The 23,118-nt window shown below is 25.7% G+C and overlaps 6 protein-coding genes across 6 annotated transcripts; 4 read left to right on the top strand and 2 right to left on the bottom strand.

Moving 5' to 3' along the window:
• Positions 1-5,560: 5,560 nt before the first annotated feature.
• Positions 5,561-6,382, top strand: PGO_143840 (heterochromatin protein 1; the record flags this gene model as incomplete). The annotated part of the gene is made up of 1 exon (XM_028690374.1): positions 5,561-6,382. One exon carries the CDS (start codon positions 5,561-5,563, stop codon positions 6,380-6,382), a length of 822 nt encoding a protein of 273 aa, XP_028546175.1.
• A 3,074-nt stretch (positions 6,383-9,456) lies between these two features.
• On the top strand, positions 9,457-10,746 carry PGO_143830 (unspecified product; the record flags this gene model as incomplete). Its single annotated transcript, XM_028690373.1, has 1 exon — positions 9,457-10,746. The coding sequence occupies one exon, from the start codon at positions 9,457-9,459 to the stop codon at positions 10,744-10,746; it is 1,290 nt and encodes a 429-aa protein (XP_028546174.1).
• A 1,926-nt stretch (positions 10,747-12,672) lies between these two features.
• PGO_143820 (hypothetical protein, conserved) lies at positions 12,673-14,677 on the top strand (the record flags this gene model as incomplete). Its single annotated transcript, XM_028690372.1, has 4 exons — positions 12,673-12,738; positions 12,995-13,110; positions 13,676-13,771; positions 14,401-14,677. 4 exons carry the CDS (start codon positions 12,673-12,675, stop codon positions 14,675-14,677), a joined length of 555 nt encoding a protein of 184 aa, XP_028546173.1.
• A 2,100-nt stretch (positions 14,678-16,777) lies between these two features.
• Positions 16,778-18,720, bottom strand: PGO_143810 (hypothetical protein, conserved; the record flags this gene model as incomplete). Its single annotated transcript, XM_028690371.1, has 4 exons — positions 16,778-16,963; positions 17,313-17,562; positions 17,857-18,208; positions 18,483-18,720. 4 exons carry the CDS (start codon positions 18,718-18,720, stop codon positions 16,778-16,780), a joined length of 1,026 nt encoding a protein of 341 aa, XP_028546172.1.
• Positions 18,721-19,775: 1,055 nt separating this feature from the next.
• Positions 19,776-20,768, top strand: PGO_143800 (ribosome biogenesis protein TSR3; the record flags this gene model as incomplete). Its single annotated transcript, XM_028690370.1, has 1 exon — positions 19,776-20,768. One exon carries the CDS (start codon positions 19,776-19,778, stop codon positions 20,766-20,768), a length of 993 nt encoding a protein of 330 aa, XP_028546171.1.
• Positions 20,769-21,102: 334 nt separating this feature from the next.
• PGO_143790 (debranching enzyme-associated ribonuclease) lies at positions 21,103-22,674 on the bottom strand (the record flags this gene model as incomplete). Its single annotated transcript, XM_028690369.1, has 1 exon — positions 21,103-22,674. One exon carries the CDS (start codon positions 22,672-22,674, stop codon positions 21,103-21,105), a length of 1,572 nt encoding a protein of 523 aa, XP_028546170.1.
• Positions 22,675-23,118: the final 444 nt, after the last annotated feature.

Below are 23,118 nucleotides of genomic sequence, written 5' to 3'. Positions count from 1 at the left end.
TCTTTTTCATCTTTTTTGTACAAAATGAAAAAAATAGAGAGCAGTGAAACATTGAACATTTGGAACATTTGATGAAATTTGTAAAATGTTGTTAACTTTAATTAATTTTTTCATATATAGATTAGATAAACTAATTAGTTCTGCATTTTCAGCTTAGCATATTTAATTTATTTTGTATTTAATGATTAAGGAAATTAATTAATTCTGCATTTTCAGTTTGGCATATTTAATTTAATTTTGTTTTATCATTGTCACTAAACTATTTAATTTTATATCTCTTAAAATATTAACTTATAATTAAATTTATTTTCCCCAAATTCGCCTTTGGTATTGCGAAAATCTCCACTTTTTCGTTTTTTTCGTGCGCTTTCAAATCACATTTACCATTTTTACCTTTTTCCTCCATCTAAGAGTGAATTCACATATTTTGCTCAATTTTCCATCATTTCCATCCTTCTACAGTTTTGGCATTTTGCAAATTACACAAACTTTGCACCCCCAAAACTAATGAGTATGGAATTATTTGAAATATCATTTTCCACCTCACATGAAAAGAAAAAAAAGTAAAAAAAAAAGAATGTGTATAAGTAACAATTTCATTCTTGTTCCATATTTACATTTTTTTTTTTTTTTGGGGGGGGGGGACTTTTACGTATTATAATATTTTTTAATTTTCAATTGATAGTTACGAATTTTTTGTACTATTAATTGGTATATATTTTTTGTTCATTGTTTTTAATTTCACAATAATCAATGGTACTACTGCTAACTACACCTAGAAATTGTAACAACTGTGAAAATTATGGAGATTATCCATACTGATGGGGTCGGTGAACATGGTTATTTTCAGGAATATTGTAAATACCAAAGATTTTAGTAAAATTGAGTGTTTTATTATTATTCTAGTTATATATCCATGTCGGTGCTGTCAGCGAAACTTCACTTACTAATAATATAGTTAAGGTAGCACATTTTATGTGCCTTTATATTATCCACCTTAAAAAATTAACCCAAATTTTCGACTCCACTTTACTTACTATATATGTTGCTTTTTTTTTTTTTTCTTTTTTATATATATATCCCCCCGTCAAGAATTAGTATGCATTATAGTTCACTTTTTTAAGAATAATAAATATAAATAAACGCGATTTTTCTTATCGTCATGTAAAAGGTTTAGTCGTCAAGATTAACCTAAACATTTTGTGCATTTCCTAAAGAAAATGATACACGGGACATGTGTGAAGCTGTTCAGTTTGATCCGCTTGGTGTAAATATAAAAAAATAAATAAAATAAAATAAATAAATAATGAATGAACAAAAACAAAAGGCAAAAAAAAGAACATTACTATTACGTTTTTTCCTGACCTAAACATATTAATAAAAATGCTGAGTGATCTGTTGTTTAAGGGGTGAAAACGTTTTTTTATCAAAAGCCTGTGACATACATATATTAAACATATATAAACCATATATACATGTATTTATTACGTATTTTAAGTGTATATATATATATATATATATATATATATATATATATATATATATATATATATACATTATTTTTATTTTCCAAATATGAATAACGCATTTATCTTGTGGTTCTGGAAAATATGTAAATTTCTTAGGTGAAATAAAATGGTTTTCATTTTCAATTTTATAAAAAAACTTTATTCATTTTTTCTTTTCTTTATCATTTCTTTTATGCCTTTTACATGTTTTCAGATGTATTTTACTATTATATATGTTAACCAAAATGCAATTAGATATGGCGAATTACATTTTTAATATTTGGGTACATCCCTTCCTCCCTGCCTTAAATTAAACTGGGAAATATTGTTTTAACTACTTCCAGTTGGACTAGTAACATGCATATTTGCTTATGTGTAATTATGTGCTATGGGTATTAGTTGCATAAAATCGAATTAATGGTGTATGCCATTAAAAACATGAAGAAACCAACTACCTTAATCGCATTAATCGTATTTACCTCATTTATCGCATTAGTAACGTGATTTAGTGTCACATTTTCAAGTTCACGACACCTGACATTCCAAGGGTAAAATTAAAATAATTATTATTAAGTTTCCGGAAAGGAACAAACATGATATATTTTTTTATTTATATTTTCTTATCAGTGTAAAAACTAGTTCTTGAGTCGTAGGGGGAGGAAAAATATAAAGGATTACAACATGAAAAAAAAAAAAAAATTACCCGACTGAACTAAAAAACAAAAAAGTGTTCCATATAGTTCTAATTTTAATTAGATCATTTTATAATGGTCTAGGCGAAAAAGGAAAAAGAAAAAGAAATAATAAAAAGAAAAAAGAAAAAGAAAAAAGAAAAGGCAAAATTCTTCTTCCCGCATTTCTTTTTATATATTTTATTCTATTTCTATTCTTAAGGAAACAGTGCCTTTCGTATATGTTTTGTGAATTATTTCAATGAATACTGTCACGAAATTACAAATCATTGTAATTCTATAGTGGGGAATTTTATAGGAATACAAAAATATGTGATTGTATAAACGTATGCAACTAAAATATACCTGCTGTAGGGGGCACGTTATATGTTTATAAGAAACATAAATATATAATCAAAATATTACATACGGACATGGTTCATTCCATACATGTAGCAATTGCAAGTTTCGTATCATTTCATTAATTGCTTCCATTATTTTTTATGTTCATAACATGATGTATTGGGGTTCTTCTGTTTATTAACCGGTTATATTTCAATCTCCTAGTGCACATTTAACTTTTTTTTTACAGAAAAAAACAAAATAATAGAGCTGCCCAAGGTGCCTCAAATAGGCATAGTAACAACAAAAAAATACAAAAGAAAGAAAAATAATTAGGATTAGTTAACAATTAAACAAAATATAATAAAATGAAGGTAAAAACAAAGGAAAAAGATAAAACAAAGTAAAACAAAATGAAATAATAACAAATTAAAACAAAAAGAAAAGAAAAAAAAGTGTTATATATGATCGAACTATGCAAAAAAATACGAATAGATTTTTTTTTTTTGTTTGACCCATTTTTTTAAATTTTAAATACTAGTGGAATGCCGCAGGATATATACGGCATTCTCTATGTTTATTTGCATTATTTAATTTTTTTTTTTACAAATTATAAAATTCATAATTTACACTCTTAGTTTCCACTATCAATCATGCTATTATATAGATAAAAACAAAATTAAAAAACTGACTAGTAGGTATATACCTATGTATATATATCTATGCAGTGTTTTATCTATTCACAAAGTGTTAAAATTTTATTTATATGAATATTTATAAAGATAGTTGTGCAAATTTTATTCATATTTATACATCTTTATTTATATTATAATACACCATATACTTTTGTCATAACATAAATATTCATATGACCAATTGGAAAAAAGTGAAAAGTAAAGAAGTATTACAACACATGTAATTGCACTTTCTGCTTTGTTCCACTGTGTCACCACTTAACCGTATAGTAATATATATATATACATATTACATGGAACTATTTAACCTTTTTCTATGACACACTTTAGTAACCCATATAAATACCCCAAGTTAGTAACCATTTATATAACCATTTAGTAAACCTTATAAGATAATTGCATAACTAGATATACATATCGGTTATGTACCTCATTCGCTACAATGGTTTGACATTTTTATTATATTCATATAATTGTGCTATGATATTTGGGGAAAAAAAGTTGTAATATTTAAAATTTTTACCGGACTTGATCATTATTACAGCAGAAAAAAAATTTAGGCATCAATATTTTTATGAACTTTATTGAAATACCAAAGATACCCAGAGAGTAAAAAGGAAAAAGTGTTGTATCGCATTTATACATATACATGTGTATATATACATATGTTTACATGTATATACATACGTATACATACATATACATATGCATACATATATACGTATACATATATATATACATGTACATATACATATTTATACTTATGATTATGTATATATACATTTTCTCTTTTCTAGTGAGATAACCGTTTTTAATTGCCGTACTTACGTTTTAATAAGTAAATTCTTATTTTTGCTTAAAAGAAACCATTATGTGCCAATAGATTAATTTCATATATTTTACACAAATATTATTATTTATTTATTATTATTTTTTTAATGTACACTAAAAAAACAATTTCACTAGAACAAAGTGGGGGAAATAAGGAGAAACCAAGTTTCGAAAATTAATTCGAGTACACCTTAATGATACACATTTGAATATATTACATACATAAGTGTATATAATATTATGTTCATATGCAGAATATTTACTACATGTAACATATACAATGGAACATATTGTAAGAACATAAACTTTTACACTTTGCTCTTACACATGTATATATCAATTAATATTATGCATTTTCGCAACCATTTCATATAAGTGTTTTCCATATGAATATACACCTTTTTACATATGTACAAAGAAACACGGTTGCACAGGGTTTTCCAACACAGAAATGTTCTTATTTGCATAAACATACACAACGTGTATTTAAAGAGTGTATAACATTTCCGAAGCACCCCATAATACATGTGTACACCTGAGGTGAATGAAAAGGGTCGTGTTGCTTACAATTTTTATGCATAACCAGTTTATGACATGCTTTTCGATACTTCAGCTTGACACATGTGACGATGCACACTATGTGGTACTATTTATGCTGCGGATAAGTAAATTGTATATACATATGTAAATGTATAAATATATATATTTGTTTATTCATAAGCAATATTCATGAAAAAACATATGTTGACAGAAAATAAATTATACCTATATTAATCCACGCTGCATATATATAAACGATTAAATACATATATGCATACATATACACGTAATATGTATGAAAAGATTGTATGAACAGTTTTTTCGTGGTAAAACATTTCCTTTTTTATTTTATTTTATTTTTTTTTTTTACTTAAAAGTAATAACAAAAAGGGCACATTTATATATAAAAAAAATTAAACACATTACGTTTTTAGCAAAAAAAAAAAAAAACAAATGAAATAAATAGAATTCCAAAAAATGTGTTAATTCAATTTAATTTTTTTAATATTAAAAAGCCTATACAGTAAATTTTTTTTTTTTTTTTTTTTTTTTTTTTTTTTTTTTTTTTTTTTTTTTTTTTCATTCTCGTACTATAAAAATAAGCATCTTCACAAACCGTTATTTAATATTTTACTGAAATAAAAAAAAATATATAAATATATTTTTAAATATGTAAAAACATTTAAACAAGTAATAATATTTTAAAGTATACCAAAGAAAAAGCAAATTATTTTTTTAATAAAATTTCATATTTTATTTTATTATTATTATTATTTTATTTTATTTTTGTATAAGTCATACATTTACATATCATTTATATCCTTTTGCTTTGCTCAAAGAAGGGGGAAAATAAAGAGGCATACGTTGCATATCTATTTGTATGTATAATACATATACATAAGTACCAAACATACGCATATCTAAAGTATAAACACAAAGGATCAGTTAAAGTAACACCAACTTAACCAGAAAAATGACAGGGTCGGATGAAGAATTTGAAATTGGCGACATACTCGAAATAAAGAAGAAAAAAAATGGGTTCATATACTTAGTAAAATGGAAGGGCTACTCAGATGATGAAAATACATGGGAACCAGAAAGTAATTTAATACATTTAACCACGTTCAAAAAAAAAATGGAACATTTAAAGTCGACTTATTTAAGTAAAACCGACACAACTACGAACGATGGAAAGATTTTAAAAAACCATCTATCATCAACATCATCTTTGCAAGAAGAAGGCAATGGTATCATCAAAACCAAAGGTAGAAATCCCTTAATTTCCAAAAAAAAGATCAATAAAAAGGGCATAGTTAACAAATTGGAAGGGAAAAAAATGTTAACACAGCATTCTGATAATTCACTTAAGAGGAGTGATGAAGAAGATAGCGAATCAGTAAAACAAGAAGCCATAACAAACGCGCACGATAGCACGTTACTAAATGTAGAAGATGTATATAGCGTTCGAATTAAAAACAGAAAGATGGAATTCTTGGCTAGCTTGAAGAATGCTTCACCACAGTGGGTTGAAGAGTCCAATATAAGAAGGACAGGACATCTAAATATAAAAGTAAATGATTTTAAAAAATATATTCGAAGAAAAAAAACTTCCAAAGGAAATAGAATTGTTATTAAAAATCTACACAATGTTGGAGACGAGTTATACATCTCTGTTATACACAATATTAATAATAAAGAAATTCACAGTTTATACCCCTCGAAAGTTATTGAATACATATATCCTCAAGAGCTTTTAAATTTTCTTTTGTCAAGACTTCGTTATCGAACAGCTTAAAAATATGTAATCATATATGTGTCATGTCTTTCTAAAACACAGACAAATAGTTGTATACGAATGAGTACGTATACATGTGTTTGTGCAAAGCAAGACATATTGAGGTGTAATGTGTATAATGCCAGATAACAACATATTATCGCACGCGCAAAAGCACAAGTACCCTATATATATGTATTACATATTCATTTACTCTTTTTTTTCCAAATTTACATTAATTATTATAAATGGCTAAATCTGTTATTAAAAAAAAAAATAATAATAAAAAATAATAAAAAAAAAATAATAAAATAAATCAAAACAGGTTATACATATTTTCAATCAATAAAATATATGAAAATTCGCACGAATGCATGAGAAAGACAAAAGATAAAAATAATATTTTATTTAATATTATTTTTTTCCCCCAGTAGCGATATAACAGGAATGCATGATGGTAGAACCTATTACCAAATGAATATCTTTATGTATGCATGCATACGTACACATGATAACATTTTTTTTGTGTTCATTTAAATAATTAAGGAATCTTCCCATTTTTTTTTTTTTTTTTTTTTTTTTTTTATATGCGTATTGTATATATTTATCTTTTTACATGTGAATGAGATTATACGAGCAAGTAGTGCACGTGTACATTATACATTTTGTACATATATATATTTATGTACACATATACACTCATCCCTGCGATACAGTGCGAAATATAGTAATACACGTACCAAGGTATATATTTTTTACTGTGCTTATAACACGCACACTTGTATATATATATGTGCATATATATGTATAAGAATACCCAATTTAGTAAAAAATTGAAACAGCTACTGTATGTAGGAGACAGGAAACATATTTTGTTTTTTTCGAATTTATGTATTTAAAAGGACATTTAGGAAACTTACATTTTTTATAAAAGCCCAATGCAATAATGTTAAAATGCATTGTCATTTTTCAATTTAATCGTTACACATATGTATAAACATGTACGCCCCTGTTTACACAATGAATGTTAAATACACAAATAATCAGTGTAAAACACCAATACATAAACGATTGTTTTTAACATATTTTTTTTTATAAATATTTCGAGCAGTTCAACATATATATGTACATGTGGATGTGTGTATATTTACATTAATATACACATTTACAATGTGACATGTATAATTTGCTTATACATGTATATGCGTTATTCTGTGTAATTTTTTTTTTTTTTTTCAATTAAATAACATTCGTACAAAAGATTAACTTTTTTCATTTCAAATATTGTTGATATTTTTTATAAACAAAAATATTTTTAAAAAAAAGATCCTTTTATGAACACATTCAATTGATCTGATCATAATATAAAATTGTTAACAATGAGTAGAATTTTTCAAATTTTTGAGGATAAAAAAAAGGGGAGAAGCTAAAATTGCTATTACTCATATGTTAAAGAACTGCCAGAATTCATCTGCTTATAAGTGTGGAATAAAAATGTACTCTGTATGTGTAAAAATTTAAGCTATATACTTATTTTGTTATAAAAATAAAATATATATGTGTATATATTATATAAAATACAATCAAAGAACAAAAAATGTGTTAAGCGAAAATATATATATATATATATATAGTTCCTCATGAAGGAGTGTGTATATATCTTAAATATCAGACAGTAAGTAAATAAAAATAAATAAATATGAAATATATAAATGTAACAAAATATATGTAAATGTTTAAATTTCCAAAAAAAAAAAATTGTACATGCGCACGTACATTTTTGCTATATATACGTATTAGAACGAAAACCACTCCACCCCCTTGGGTTCTTACACTTTCGAGTATATCTCTCTAGCAAAGAAAAAAAAAAAGAAAAAGAAATATCGATTTCCTTTTAGATGCCCACACAACATGATTTTATAATTGTGTAAATTTATTTAATGTACATTTCACATAATGCTATAATGTATTCATAAATTATGTAAATAAATGGAAAATGTATAATTAAAAAAAAAAAAAAAAAAAAAAAAAAAAAATTGATCCCGCACTTTTCAACGTTGATGGCATTGTAAATATAAAAAGTCCAACAGAATATACGTAAAATGGGTGAAAATGATATACAATTTAAAAAAAAATAAGGATTAATTTTTTTAATTTATTTTATTAAATTATTTTTTTAAATTGTTTATATGACATTGTTTTTCGAAAAATATATTTTATATAAATATATATAATTCGATGTGTAAATACTTTCCTTATTTTTCCATTTTTTCAGGGGGTTAAAATAAAAAAAAAAAAAAAGTATGAATTGTTCTAACCCCAATAAAATTTTTTTAAAAACTGCATGTACATGGGTTTAATACAAAGTGGCCATGTGTGTATAATGAAAGCAGCTGTTTTAAAAATTTTGCAAAATGGTACAACCTTTTAAAAAATAAATATTGAATATGGTACAATTATGTAGAAAAGATAAACAAAAAAGACTTTTTTTTTTTTTTTTTCTCATCCTCCCCCTTTTCTATTGTATCAATATAATAGTGTAGTACTGTGTACATTGGAGGAAATATACACAATTCTACAAGCCTTTGTGTGAATATATAATATAGATAGATTTCTTCTCACGCAAATTATGTACATATGCTAACTTAAAAATTGTATCTATAAGCAACATGCAAAAATATAGATTAAAAAAAAATTGTTGCTTTCTTTCTTCAATAGCATGAATATGTATATTGTGACTTCCATTTACCCATTGATTTTATTTATTTTACTTTTAATTTTGAAGAATCTTACATTTTTGATTTAGTTATAAAAAAGTACACCGTCTTTAATTAATTTTGGAGTACTTACCTTTACAATTATATTTTCCAACGGACGCAAATATTTATCATTATATAATAGAAATATTTGTGTGTAAAATGTATAAAAAAAAGAAAAGAATAGAAAAAAGAAAAAAGAAAAGGAATGTGAAAAAGGTGTAGAAAAATACAATTGTGCTTAAATTTCATTTTTTACGCTTAGAATATCATTTTAATATTTTTTTTTATATTATTATTTTATTATTTTTATTTTTTTCACATTTATAAATAACAAAAATGAGCGCTTCAATTTGCAGCAACTATATAAATAATGTTTACTTAGAATTTAACTTGTTCAATAACTTTTTAAAAGATTTAAATCAAAAAATATTAAGTAGTAATAACGATAAATACACACCTATATATGACAGTTGTATTGAAAATGCATATAACGTACAAAACAAATACAATGCATGGAACCATGGTGAGGAAGTTATTGACGAAGAGTTTATGGAACATTTTTCACAAAACATTATTATAAATATTAAAGCATTCTTAAGGAACAATTTTTGCTGCATAGATGAAAATTTGGAGAATTTAAAAAATCGAAATAAAAAATTAATAGAGAAATTAAAAGTGGACTTAGAAAATGCCGAAAATCAAGAAAATTACATATATGAGTTGGAAAAGAGTTTAAAATTAGAAAAAGAAAAAAATAAGAATGCATACATCTTACAGGAAAAAATAAATAATCTCTTAAATCAAAATGAAAAACTGAAGAATAGAAATGATCAACTGGAGATGTCCTCATGGAAACAACGAGAAGAAAATAGCAAAATAAAGGTTGAACTAAAAAAAATTTTGTCTCTTAAGGAAAAAAAAAATGAATATGATAATAGTATGAGTTCATATAACAAATTAAACAAAAGCATGAGTACATTATTTAAAAAAATTAATAACAATATACAAAGGAGTAAGTGTGAAAAATTGATGTTAGAAAAAAGTAGAAATTACAGTGATAATTTCTTGTATACTATCCAAAGTATAATGCATAACCAGGCAGAACCCCTTGATGAAAAAAATCATCATACGGGAGAAAGCAGAGATAAAACGGAGAATTGTTCAGAACAAAATTATATACCCAAAAAAGATATCAAAATAAGTAAATCATTTCATAATAAACATAATTCTTATAATATGGATTACTCAAATCAAAAATATCAAAATTACCATGTACATAAGTTAACTAGTGAATCATGCAACAATATGATTAATTCTAGCCATATTTTTTTTAGTGGAGGAGACAAAAGAGGAATAAGTAAAAATGATTTGAGCTCCTATAAAATGTACAATAACAAGAATTTTAAACATATTGGTGAAGATGAAACCATATATAAAAATGTAGAATTTGAAAAAAAAGAAATTATCAAAGGGAAATGCCGAAACATGGATAATTTCGATATAAATAATTGCATGCACAAAAGAGATTTCATTCATGATGATTATTTCACTGTCAGAGAGAGTACTCTGTCTTGTTGCAATAACACTGTACTCATAGATATGCGAAAGGCTATAAGTAATAAATGAAAGAAATGGAAAATGTGAATGAATATAATAACAACTGTGTTATTATTAATATTGAGGGGCTGTACGGAAATGAAAATAATAATAACAATAAAATAACAACAATAAAATAAGAACAAAATAATAAGAACAAAATAATAACAATAAAATAACAACAATAAAATAAGAACAAAATAATAAGAACAAAATAATAATAATAAAATAACAACAAAATAATAATACAATAATAATAACAATAAAATAACAACAAAATAATAATACAATAATAATACAATAATAAAATAAAAATAAAATAATAATGAAATAATAATAAAATAATAATATAATTGTAATAAAATAAAAACAAAACGAAAACGAAATATAATATAATGTAATATAACATAACATAATAATAAAAAATTAATAAAGTACTAAATGCACACTTTTAAAATATGATAAGCATGCATTTCAATGTTGTTACACGAAAATATTCAAAAGAAAAGAAACATAAGGATGAAAAAGAAATACTAAACAAATTAAATTTTTAACGCCTATACAGGTGTTAATCAACTTCAACACTACAATGAAGCAACACTTCCACATATCCACGTCATTTTGTTTTATTTTTTTTTCTTCTTTCTTTTCCTTATAGGAAATAACCGGACCATTTTAATTAATTCTATACTAAGAAAACAAACACGTAAAATTAGGAAAAGAGAAAGGGGGAAGATAATAACGTTGTTTAAATCACAAAAGGTAAATAATTTTATATTATATTCTGTTTTTATCTTGAATTTTATTTTTTTGCTTCATATTTATGTCAGACTTAAACTTTACCTAAAATAATTCTGTTTTGTTCTTATTCTACATTATATGTGTAAAAATTTTAAATTATCAAAATTGGAAAGGAAAAAAAATAAAATCATATATTCAAAATGATTCAATTTTAGTGATTGTATTTAACAAGCGCATGCTATCCAAAAATTAATATTCTTAATCTTACAAAATTGTGTAAGCATCTTCATGTATTTTTTCCATATTATTGTATAATTTATTCTTTTGTAGTAAAACTTGTTCACATATTCTTTTGTTTAGTTTTTTTTTTTTCTTTTTTCAAATTAACATTTATTATTTATTTTATGATTTTATTTTTTTATTTTTTCATTATTTTATTATTTTTTTTTTCTGTATGTGTATGAATCATTAAAACTATATACTTGATTACATGAATATGAACATTTAAAGTGTTTCTCATCATTTTGATACTTTTGTAAAACGCTTCAAACATTTTAATTCTGTACTTGCATATATAACCCTGGCATATTCATTCATGATTTTTATATATTTTAATTATTATTATATATTCATTTGGAGATCTTTTTAAAAATGTAAACATTTTATTCTTTTATTATTTTTTTAAAATGTAATACAACATTTATATTCTATATTTGAGCATTATACTTTTTACACACCCAGAATGTATATTTTCTGTATATTTTTATTCTATTGCTATTCTTGCTCTCACATAGTATTTTATCAGTATCCTATTACTAATTTTTATTTTATTTTTTTTTTTTTGGAGTTGGGGAGGAAGGTTTAATTTATACTTCACCAAGTTCCTTATTTATTATTTAAATTAAGCACATATTCATAATCCACATGAAGAAACAAATATACGTGCAAAAAAATTCGAAGAAATATCTCACTTTTATGTCTCTCTTTTCGATATCATTATGTACGTTACCAACGTGTAAATGCATGGTTTTTCTTTTTTTTTTTTTTTTTTTTTTTAGCTCCTAAAATTATTTAAATTCTTTTTTTTTAATTCTGCAGAAATGTAATTTTAAGGATAAGTCTCAGAAAGGAGATGATCAATTGTATATCATACCCAGCATGATAATAGTACGTTTGCACATTTATTAGCTCTTCATGCATGTGTGCCAAACGGTTATGCATGTACACTTGAGTACTAGATATATATCATGTTTGTGCATGTTTGCATGTGAATTCACTTGTGTATTCATTTTTGAGCATGTAGAAGTCCATATGCGTAGATACAGCTATGCGTAACGTTACAATCATAAAATAAAAAAAACCCCGGTTATCGCGACGTGGGTGTTTATGTACATATATATATGGAAGACGAATAATATGTATAAGTGTATGTATAAACACAAATATGCTCAAGGATATTTTTCATATTTCACCTTTAATTTATTCATATATATGTATATGCATTTATGTTTATGTGTATATATACATATGCATGCAGGAGGACTACAGGAGCACCATTAGCAATTTTTGTGAGTGCATAAAAGGAGACATAAAAATTATTATTGAGAGGAATGATAACATAAATGTCGAACTTCTTTCGAATTATTTCAAATGGTAATTAGTAATTATTGAATATATCTGAGCTTTTTTACTTGCTATATTATTTTACACATTTTGGCATCTTGCGTTCTTTGTTTTTGATCATATGTTAATAATTATTGTTTTATTGCTATAGCTACGCATAATTCTATTGCTGATATTATTACTGATACTATTACTCTTTCTATTATTATTCTTATTACTGCTACTATTATTATTTCTGTTACTATTATTGTTACTACTACTATTACTGTTACTGATATTATTATTGTTACTATTATTATTCTTATTACTGCTATTATTCTTATTACTGCTACTATTATTATTTCTGTTACTATTACTGTTACTGAAATTATTACTGTTATTATTATTATTATTATTACTGTTACTATTACTGTTATTATTACTGTTATTATTACTGTTACTATTATTGTTCCTATTATTGTTCCTATTATTGTTCCTATTATTATTATTGATACAATAATTATTATTACTGCTACTATTATTATTTTTATTATCACTATTAACGATTTGTTTTTATTATTTTATTTTATTTTTTTTTTTCTGTTTTTTCTTATAGCATGGTAAAGGAAATATATGATGAAAAGTATAATGTAAAAAAAAAAAAAATTGATAAAATTACTAGAAAATATCTTCGTCAAATTGACTCGTACAGGTAAATCCAAGAATTCGTTGTACCTGACATTCGTGCAGGAAAGCATATATTTTAGAATATTATTATATTTGATAAACAGTTTGAGAATGCGTATGTAGAAGCAGACATGTATATTTATTTTGTGTTGTGCGCTTTTTACATGTCTTAGATCCACTATTCCTACTTTTACGTTTAGTTACCTACTTAAACTTTTAGCACACTTGTTTCGTTTCTTTGCCAAATAATTGGTCAGTTGTCAAGTTATGAAATTTCTTTGTCTGGCGTTGATGCCAAACTTCAATAATTTGTTATTCTTTCAGAGGAAAAACTTATATTATTTATAATTATATATACATTTTTTTTATTTATTTATTACATCCATGCGTGTATATTTGCATATATATTTGTATGTATATTTGCATGTATGTTTGCATATATATTTGCATGTATATTTGCATATATATTTGCATGTATATTTGCATATATATTTGCATGTATATTTACTTATTTATTTTCTTCATCATCCGTTTGTTTTCCAAATTGCCTATTTGGCCTTATAGCCCCTTTTTCCTTTCGCTCTTTCACTTATTCCCCTTTTATTTATTAACTTAACGACTTGTACACATATACTTACACGAATCTGCACGTAGATCATGGGATAGAGGCTTTTTTGAGGACGAAAGAAATGTAGAGAAGAGGAATAATGATGATTACAAGATGCATTTAAATAAATATGATTCTTTTGATCTGCGTAAAGTTATAAAAAATAATTATGAACCACAGTACAATAGTGACAACGAAGAACCCTTTTCTTTTTCCTTTTACGGAAATAGAAATATGAAAATTATTGACAGATTAAAGGATTTAAAAAATAACATTTCCTTTTTTAAATTTTATGATTTAATTGATTTTCCGGGTAAAACGTGAAAACTTTATTTATTTTATAATTATTATTATTATGAATATTATTATGAGTATTATTATTATGACTATTAGTAGTATTATTATTAGTAGTAGTATTGTTACTATTATTTTGCTATTATTATTGCTATTATTATTGCTATTATTATTGCTATTATTATTGCTATTATTATTACTACTATTATTGCTATTATTATTACTACTATTATTGCTATTATTATTGCTATTATTATTGCTATTATTATTATTATTTTTTTTTAATACTTCGTTTCATTTTGCGTTTGCCTGAATTTCATAGGAAAGTTGATTTATCAAGTTAATGTTCACTTTTGACAATTGTTTAGGTAACTCACATTTTGACCTGTAACACCCCTTTTGTTTACAAACGCTTCTATTGATTTCTGTCACTTTTGTTGAATATTTACACTCCTATTGACTTCTAACATTCATATTACATATTAACACTTCTGATGACTTTTAACACTCTTGTGAAATATTAACGCTCCACTTGATCCTTTACATCTGGTCTCTATTTGTATATGCACAATAATTGCGGATTTTCCCTTCGTACAACTTAGCTCTACTATTGGTAAGCACATATATAAATATTCAAGGAATAAAAACTGCCATCCACATTTGAGCTAATTAATCAGACACTTTCATAACACACATGTAACAATGTACATGTATATATGCTTGTACATTGATGGAATACACACGCGCTACCGCAGCACTCAAAATCATGCACATGGGTTTTGTGGGTCATACTTAAACTAATCATAATTTATTGTTCCTAGATATTATCATTTCTAATATGACATATCATGAAGGAGTAACATAGCAAATGCGTAAGTATTTTAATCCCTCTGCATTTGAGACCCCCCCCCCCCTCCTCCATGTTATGAATTACTTGGCCACTTGATACGAAAGAACGCATAAAAATATTATACATTTTGTGAGTTCCGTTTTCTTCGTAAATATTTAATGCACTAATGCCATATCACGTGCATGATATATTGATTAAACCACTTCAAATCAAATGCATGCTTAAAGAAAGAAACCTGTGTGTCAAAATACTCTCATTTTGTGTGCACACAAAATTGCCTATCATTTTTATACACCCTTTAGTAATTTTTTTTTTTTTTTTTTTTTTTATTGCATTTATATTAAAAACATGATCAATTTGAAAAGAAAAATGATAAATCAATAATTTTATCATATTCTGGTAAAATATAATTAACAGATTGATACTTTAAACATGCATAAGGCACGTAATTTTTTTTTTTTTTTTTTTTTAGTATTTTTTTGTATTTCTTGCACTTTTCGAAATTTTTTTTTTTTCGCGATTTTCAACCTTTTAAAGCTTTTCGCATTTTAGCACCTTTCACGTTTTTAGAACTTTTCACATTTTTAGAACTTTTCACGTTTTTAGAACTTTTCACATTTTTAGAACTTTTCACGCTTTTAGAACTTTTCACATTTTTAGAACCTTTCACGCTTTTAGAACCTTTCACGCTTTTAGAACTTTTCTTAGTTTTAGTACTTTTCAGGCTCTTCACATTTTCCGCGTGTTTAGTAACATTTGCTTTCTCACAATTTTCAACTGTGACTTAATATTTAAAAAAACTGATCAAAAACAAAATGAATAAAAATTGCACGAAATGAGTTGGGGAAAATAAAGATAGATCAAATGAAACACGTCCATTCCATTCGTGACAAAATTAAGCTAGGTATGGTTAAACAGGGATAAATGCTAATACATTAAAAAAAAAGCAAAAAGATAAAAAACGAAAAAATGAAAAAGTGAAAAATTGAAAAAGAGAAAAATTAAAAAAGAGAAAAATTGAAAAAGTGAAATAATGAAAAAGTGAAATAATGAAAAAGTGAAATAATGAAAAAGTGAAATAATGAAAAAGTGAAATAATGAAAAAGTGAAATAATGAAAAAGTGAAATTATGAAAAAAATAGGATAAGCAATATTTTCGCAACATGTTTAAATATGATCACAAATTTTTAATAAAATAAATTATGCTTTCTCATAAATTTCGACTTTTTCTTAAAAGAAGAAAATGTAAAACGAATGGATAATTTCCCATTATGCCCCGTTTACATATTTGACCCCAGTAACTCATCATTGTTAAATTCGACATAATCGTTTTTTAGCTCCTCTTCTCCTTCTAAATCTTCTTCCATATCATTATTAACAAAATAAACTAGGGAGGCCATATACAATTGTATATTTATGAAAAAAGACAAAATATTTTCGTTTTTCAGAAATGTGGGAATGTGAAACTGCAGAAAGCGGGAAATAGGAAAAAAAGGAAAATTTTATAACTTAATATGAGCGGGAACATAAAGCAATGAAACACATTATCAGATGATCGAATTGATGAATTTTTGAGCAGTCGAGAATAGTTGATAGATCTACTATCACCATCCCACGCCCTTTTCTCCTTCATATAAAATCATATTCTTTGCATTCAAGTCATGTTCAATATAAATTTCTCTGCTTCATGTGTATTTATGCCTATGTGCATAGGCACACATACAGATATATCCACACAGATATATCCATAAAATTCTGCAAACACGTTGATTTAAATACTTATACACTTCACGCATGATGAACATGTAGTATTACCCGATAATTCTTGAGGAAAATATTACTGCAAATCACTCCAAGAGAGGTGTGTACTAATATTGGTAGCAGTGTTAAAAGTAAGGTGGTTATTTTCATTTTTTTCTTTTCGTCTTTTCTGTATGTTAAAAAATGTGCAGTCAGTAGCATATTTACGGCGACAGCAAAGAAGCCCATCTTTGACAAAAATAAACCAATCGAAGCGACTGGAAGCATCAGGGAACTTATGTTAACCACTTCTAAGAGACCTTTCCTGCAAGAATATAAGATCATGCAAATATGTTCAAAAATGATCAACAGTTTTACGTATCACATTTTACAGCAGCAGGTCCTAGTGCAATGTGATGAGTATTAGCGCGCTGTGTGAATATCACTGTTCCTTTTTCTTATTACGTGTATACAAAATGAATTTATTATTATTTATTTTTATTTAGCTAGGTGGCTATTCGATTAGCTATTCATTTATCTGCTCATTCATTTATCTACTCATTCATTTATCTACTCATTCATTTATCCATTAAACTATTTATATTCATGATGAGCGTACCATTTAAAGATTCGCACGAGGAAGTATCTACTACTGTTTAACTCTTGGGTCAATTTTTTCAGAACTTGCTCTTTTATTCTTTCTTCGATATTTGAGCTTTTTATATAGTCAATTGACAATTCACTTGTATACTCATCATTTCCAAAAATGTTAAATTTCTGTTTTCTTTTAAAGTTGTATAAACTTCTTTGAATTATTTTTTGTGTAATAAGAAAGAATATATCTTTATATTTCAATTTGCTCTTTATGTCGGTACACGTTTTAATGAATTCTTCATGAGACTTAACCAATTCATTATAATCGTCCTTGTCTGTTCTGCCCAATTTCTTAAGATATTCCTCTTCCTCATTATCTAGTTTGGAATAGTCAGAAAAAAAAAAAAAAAAAAAAAAAAGGCATACATCACATTACCTTCTTTACATATAAAACGTGTGTTTTATTTTGTTTTTTTCCCCTTTTTTTTAAGAAGGGAAAATTTTTCTGATGTTTTCGCTCTCATAGTGGAACGCGTAAACTACACATCGCATATTAGTGCAATTGTTCTAAAAAATTCTTAGAATAATTGAATTTTTGTGAGAAATAGCCCACTTTTGTACTTTTTTTTTTTCTCTCTTTTAAATGCTAACTTAAAGTATATTTGTCCCTTTCACTCGTAAAGTAATTTGAAAAAAAAGACAAAAGCTTATTTTTATATTTTCTTAACTTTGTGTTTTGTGGACATTTGGTATATAAATAATTCACAGATGAAACCGTTTTCACATATTTTTTCCTATGGTTCCCCTTTGTTAAAATTTTATAATTCATATGAAAACTACAGTATGTTTTTATAGTTAGTATTACGAATAGGACAAATTTTGCTAGCATCTTTTCAGTAAGCGAGAATGTGATTTTTTGACATAGACACTAAATGAAAACAAAAAAAGAAAAAAAAAAAAAAAAAAAAAGGAGAGAGAAAAGGATGAAGATGAGGAAAAGGGTGATTAAAGAGATTTTAAAAAAGGGGAAGCGTTACTAATTTTCAGTTCGATAGCTGAATCGGTGATTTTAATCTGTGGTTAAATTGTTTTCATCCTCTTTCGTTCCCGGGCCCTTTTCTTCTTTCTGGTTCTCTTTTTTTCTTTATCATTTTAACTCTACGTTTTTTTGATACAGTTCAAAAGAAAAATAGAGACACATTTTTCTTTTCTAGGCAATTAATGCATTTTTCTATTCCAGAAAAAAATGAAAAAAAAAAAAATAAAATTAGATAAAATAAGCATCATCTATGCGTTTTCCCCTTGCTTCGTTTATATAAATTACTGTTAGGTATATATAATAGTGAAGCTATTTGATTTACTTTTATATATGTAGCAGTTATTGTGTAAAACGGAAAATTCGATTTTTATGTTGTGGATTATTTTATTTTTTTACTATATACACCACTCTGCAACAATGGATTATTTTGATTGTGTACGGAGTTTCCATTAGGATGAAGCAAACTGAAATGAAAATGACGCGGAAGGAAATTATCAGAGCTGAATTATTTTTTTCTTTTTTTTTTTTTTTCTCTTTTTCCAATTTTGTTTTGTTATAAATTTTACCATAATCATACAAGTCGGTAAAAAATAGAGGAAAGGAAAATTGCGTAGTATACTAATGAAAATAGGACGTTTTTTTTTTTTTTTTTTTACATAAGCTACCATTATGATGACAATCGGAAGAAAGGTTTGTAACGGGAATTTAAATTAAAAAAGATAGGCAACATTTATATTAATATATATACATTCTTACGTACTATACTGTGATTATACTTATGTTCTTTTTTTCTTCTTTTCCGAGCAAAGAAATATCAAGAGAAATATATATAATATTCCAAAAATAAATGTCCTTACCATTTTTTTTTTTTTTTTTTTTTTTCTCTTTATGAAGCAGTAATGAGAATGAAAAACTCTCATATAGAGAGAAAAAAATATTCAGTTCATAATTTGGTAAAATTGATTAATGAGAGAAATAAACAAAATGTAAGGAAGGACAGTTCAATTGTAGAATCAGGATGTTTGACCAGTATACAAGTAGGAAAAGGTCTTAATATGGAACAAAATGTTACATTTTTACACGAGGGACAAAATATGCATGTGAAAAGGAATAACAAGAATAAGATTAACATAATAAGTAGGAAAAATATTCAAGAGGGTGATATAAATGGATCTCATAACGGGGAAAATGAGGATGTCTTAGTAAGTGAAAAGGAGTTCGATGGGGAAAACCTATTGAATGAAGACATATTGGAAGAACAGCATCAAATTTGTAACCACGATCAATCAGTAATATTGGATGTGGATGAAGAAAAAAGGAATGCAAATGAAATAAAACTATTCATGTTTGATTACAATGAATGTCATAACAAGAAATGCTCATGTAAGAAGTTATATCGATTTAAAAAAATAAAAAAGGCGCAAATTAATAAAAAATTTAAAGGAATAGTATTAACTCCATTCTGTGAGAAATACTTTTCTATAAATGATAAAAAGATTGTCGAAAATTTTGGCTTGTCAGTTATTGACTGTTCTTGGAAATCATTAGATTTATTAAAAAAAACGAAATTTACAAATCAGAGAAAATTACCCTATATTATTGCAGTTAATAGCATAAATTATGGAAAACCGTATAAGCTTTCATGTTTGGAATCTTTGGCCTTCTGTTTATATTTGTGTAATTATAACAAACAGTGTAATGATATATTGAATATTTACAAATGGAGTTCTAATTTTACAACTCTAAATAGAGATCTGCTTGATATGTACAAATTATGTAACAACCATGAGGAAGTAAAGAATGCTGAAAATGAATTTATTCAAAAGTTCCTCAATGAAAAAGAACAAGAGAAAAAAATTGATCAGTACAAGGTTATATATGAAGATGGTTACTTATGATGGTTTCTATCATATCTTAACATTTTAATACTTTTTTTTTTTTCTCATAACACTAGGTTTATATCTACACCTATAATGCTCTTTTTTATAGACGAGAATTTCAGCACCTTAACTGCTAGCCATTTTTACCCTGTTACATCAAAGTTTAAAAATAACATCTACAACATTATTTCTATCTATTCATTTTTGAATAAAATGGGGACAATACAGACAAATACTATTTTTTCTTTTTTTTTTTAAGCTAATTTTGTTGGTTAAAATATAGATAGTTTTTAATTTGTGTCACACCTATATTGAGTAAAAGAAAAAAAAAAAAAAAAAAAAAACACATATCTCAATTTATATAATTCGTCCAGTCGTATTTTTGATAGAGATTTTTAAATGACTCCACAGAATTTACATATTGTTGAAAATTTTGGAAATATTTATAAAATTTGTCCTTCTTGAAAATATCTGTAAAAATACATTTACACATATTTACGTAATCATAATTGTTTTCAATAACTTGTATATAAGTCTCAACAAGAGAAAAATTAACTGAGATATATGGAATATTTTTCGGTATAACATTATAAGGAGCATATTTATTGTTGGTAATAATTAACTGTTTATTTTCTCTATACAAAGAATTTACATCTTCCATATTTTTCTTAAAATAAATTTTGGCCTTCTCTAGTAACTCCATTGGTATTATGTAACAATTAATATATGTATGTTTTGTTTTTCTTAAGGAGATTAATTCTATACTTGCGTTAAAGCAATTATTAAATTCAACAAAAATACATGTCTCATTATTTTCTTCTAGCATAGCTATTAGTGATTTCATATGATTACGCATGTCTTGAATAGTTTCAAAATTCGTATTCGTTACACTTGTTGTGTGCTCAATGGGGGAAATAAATAATTGGTCTTTTAAAAATATATTTCTATAATTATAGTAACACATATATGACTTATCACTAATACTTATTATATTTAATTTGTTTATTTTATTAAATGAGTTTGAATCAATGCAATGTTTACAGTCTACTAGATTTTTGTTTAATGCATTCTTTAATAGCATCTTCTTTTTTTTTTCTGATATTATTATATCCAATTTTTTGCTCAATTCAATGTTCTTTTCTAGAATGTGTACCTTCATTTTATCTTCATATTCGAATTTAAAAGATTTTTCTTTGTCTTCTTTTCTATATTCCCATTTTTCTACATCACTCGAAGAGAAACATACCTCATGCGATTCGTCCGTTCCTTCTCCCCCAATGTTATTTCTCGCATTTGTGCATTTATTTTTCGTTCTTTTCAATTCCTCAACTTTGACATATTTCTCTTTCCTACATTTTTTCTCCCCTTTCCTTTCTTCTGTTTCGGCACTCCTCTTTTTTTTTCTCTTCTCCGCTTTTTTCTTCTCTGTTTTCATCTTCGAATTTTCATAACCCTTCTCTATTTTAACCCTCCCTTTTTTATCCCTTTCCCTCTGACATCTTTTATGTTTCTCATGCTTTCTTTTTTTCTTCCTTTTATCATATGAGGAATCCAGGGATTCAAGTGAAGAATGAGAAACGCATGAAGCCGCGGAATTGGACGAAATCGAAGAAGTGAACGAATTGGACGAAGCGGAAGAGATGCTCATCGATCTCTTCCTCATGGTTCTGCCAAAAATTTTACGTTTCCCTTTTAGAACAAAATTTTTGTATTTTTTGTTATAACTTTCTTTATCATTCAGTTCGTCACTTTTTAATTTTCTCATATCAGACATGTACCTTTCGTTCTTTTCCTTATCCCTACTTCCTTTGTGTTGTTTTGTATCATTCCTTTTCTCTTCATTTGGAGGATTTACATTATTTTTTTTCAAAAGATTTAAAAAGTTGTTTCTTGCATATTCGTAGAATTCGTCGACGTTGCTCATTGTGGAGATAAAATTTATGTGGGGTGGGAATATAAATGCACAGGGACGAAATAAGAAAAAAAAGGGGGAAAAATAAAAGAAAAAAAAAAAAACAAAAAAAACAAAACAAAACAAAACAATAATTCGCCAAAAAATGGAACAATCCAGGAAACAAAAAATTTAGTTTGTTTCTATCGCGTCAAAATTCTCATGGCGCACAAATGAAAAAATGAATGTACTTCATTTTATGGGGTTAAAGATAGCAGATATCAAATGGATGGCCATTATCATAAAACAAAAAAACAAAAAAAAGGGGGAAAGTTGAAACTGAAAAAATTAAAAAATTACAAAAAACAGAAAAAATAGAAAGAATATATAAAATAGAAAAAAAAAAAAATTTTAAATGACAAATTTTATATTCTTCGAAAAGTATTATGAAAGCATAATTGTGAAATGAAAAATAAA

This window comes from Plasmodium gonderi (assembly GCF_002157705.1).
Source record: "Plasmodium gonderi DNA, contig: Chr14, whole genome shotgun sequence".
In the NCBI taxonomy this organism is placed as follows: Eukaryota; Apicomplexa; class Aconoidasida; order Haemosporida; family Plasmodiidae; genus Plasmodium; species Plasmodium gonderi.
Note: the sequence above shows the minus strand (reverse complement) of the source record. Positions and strands in the feature narration are given on the sequence as shown.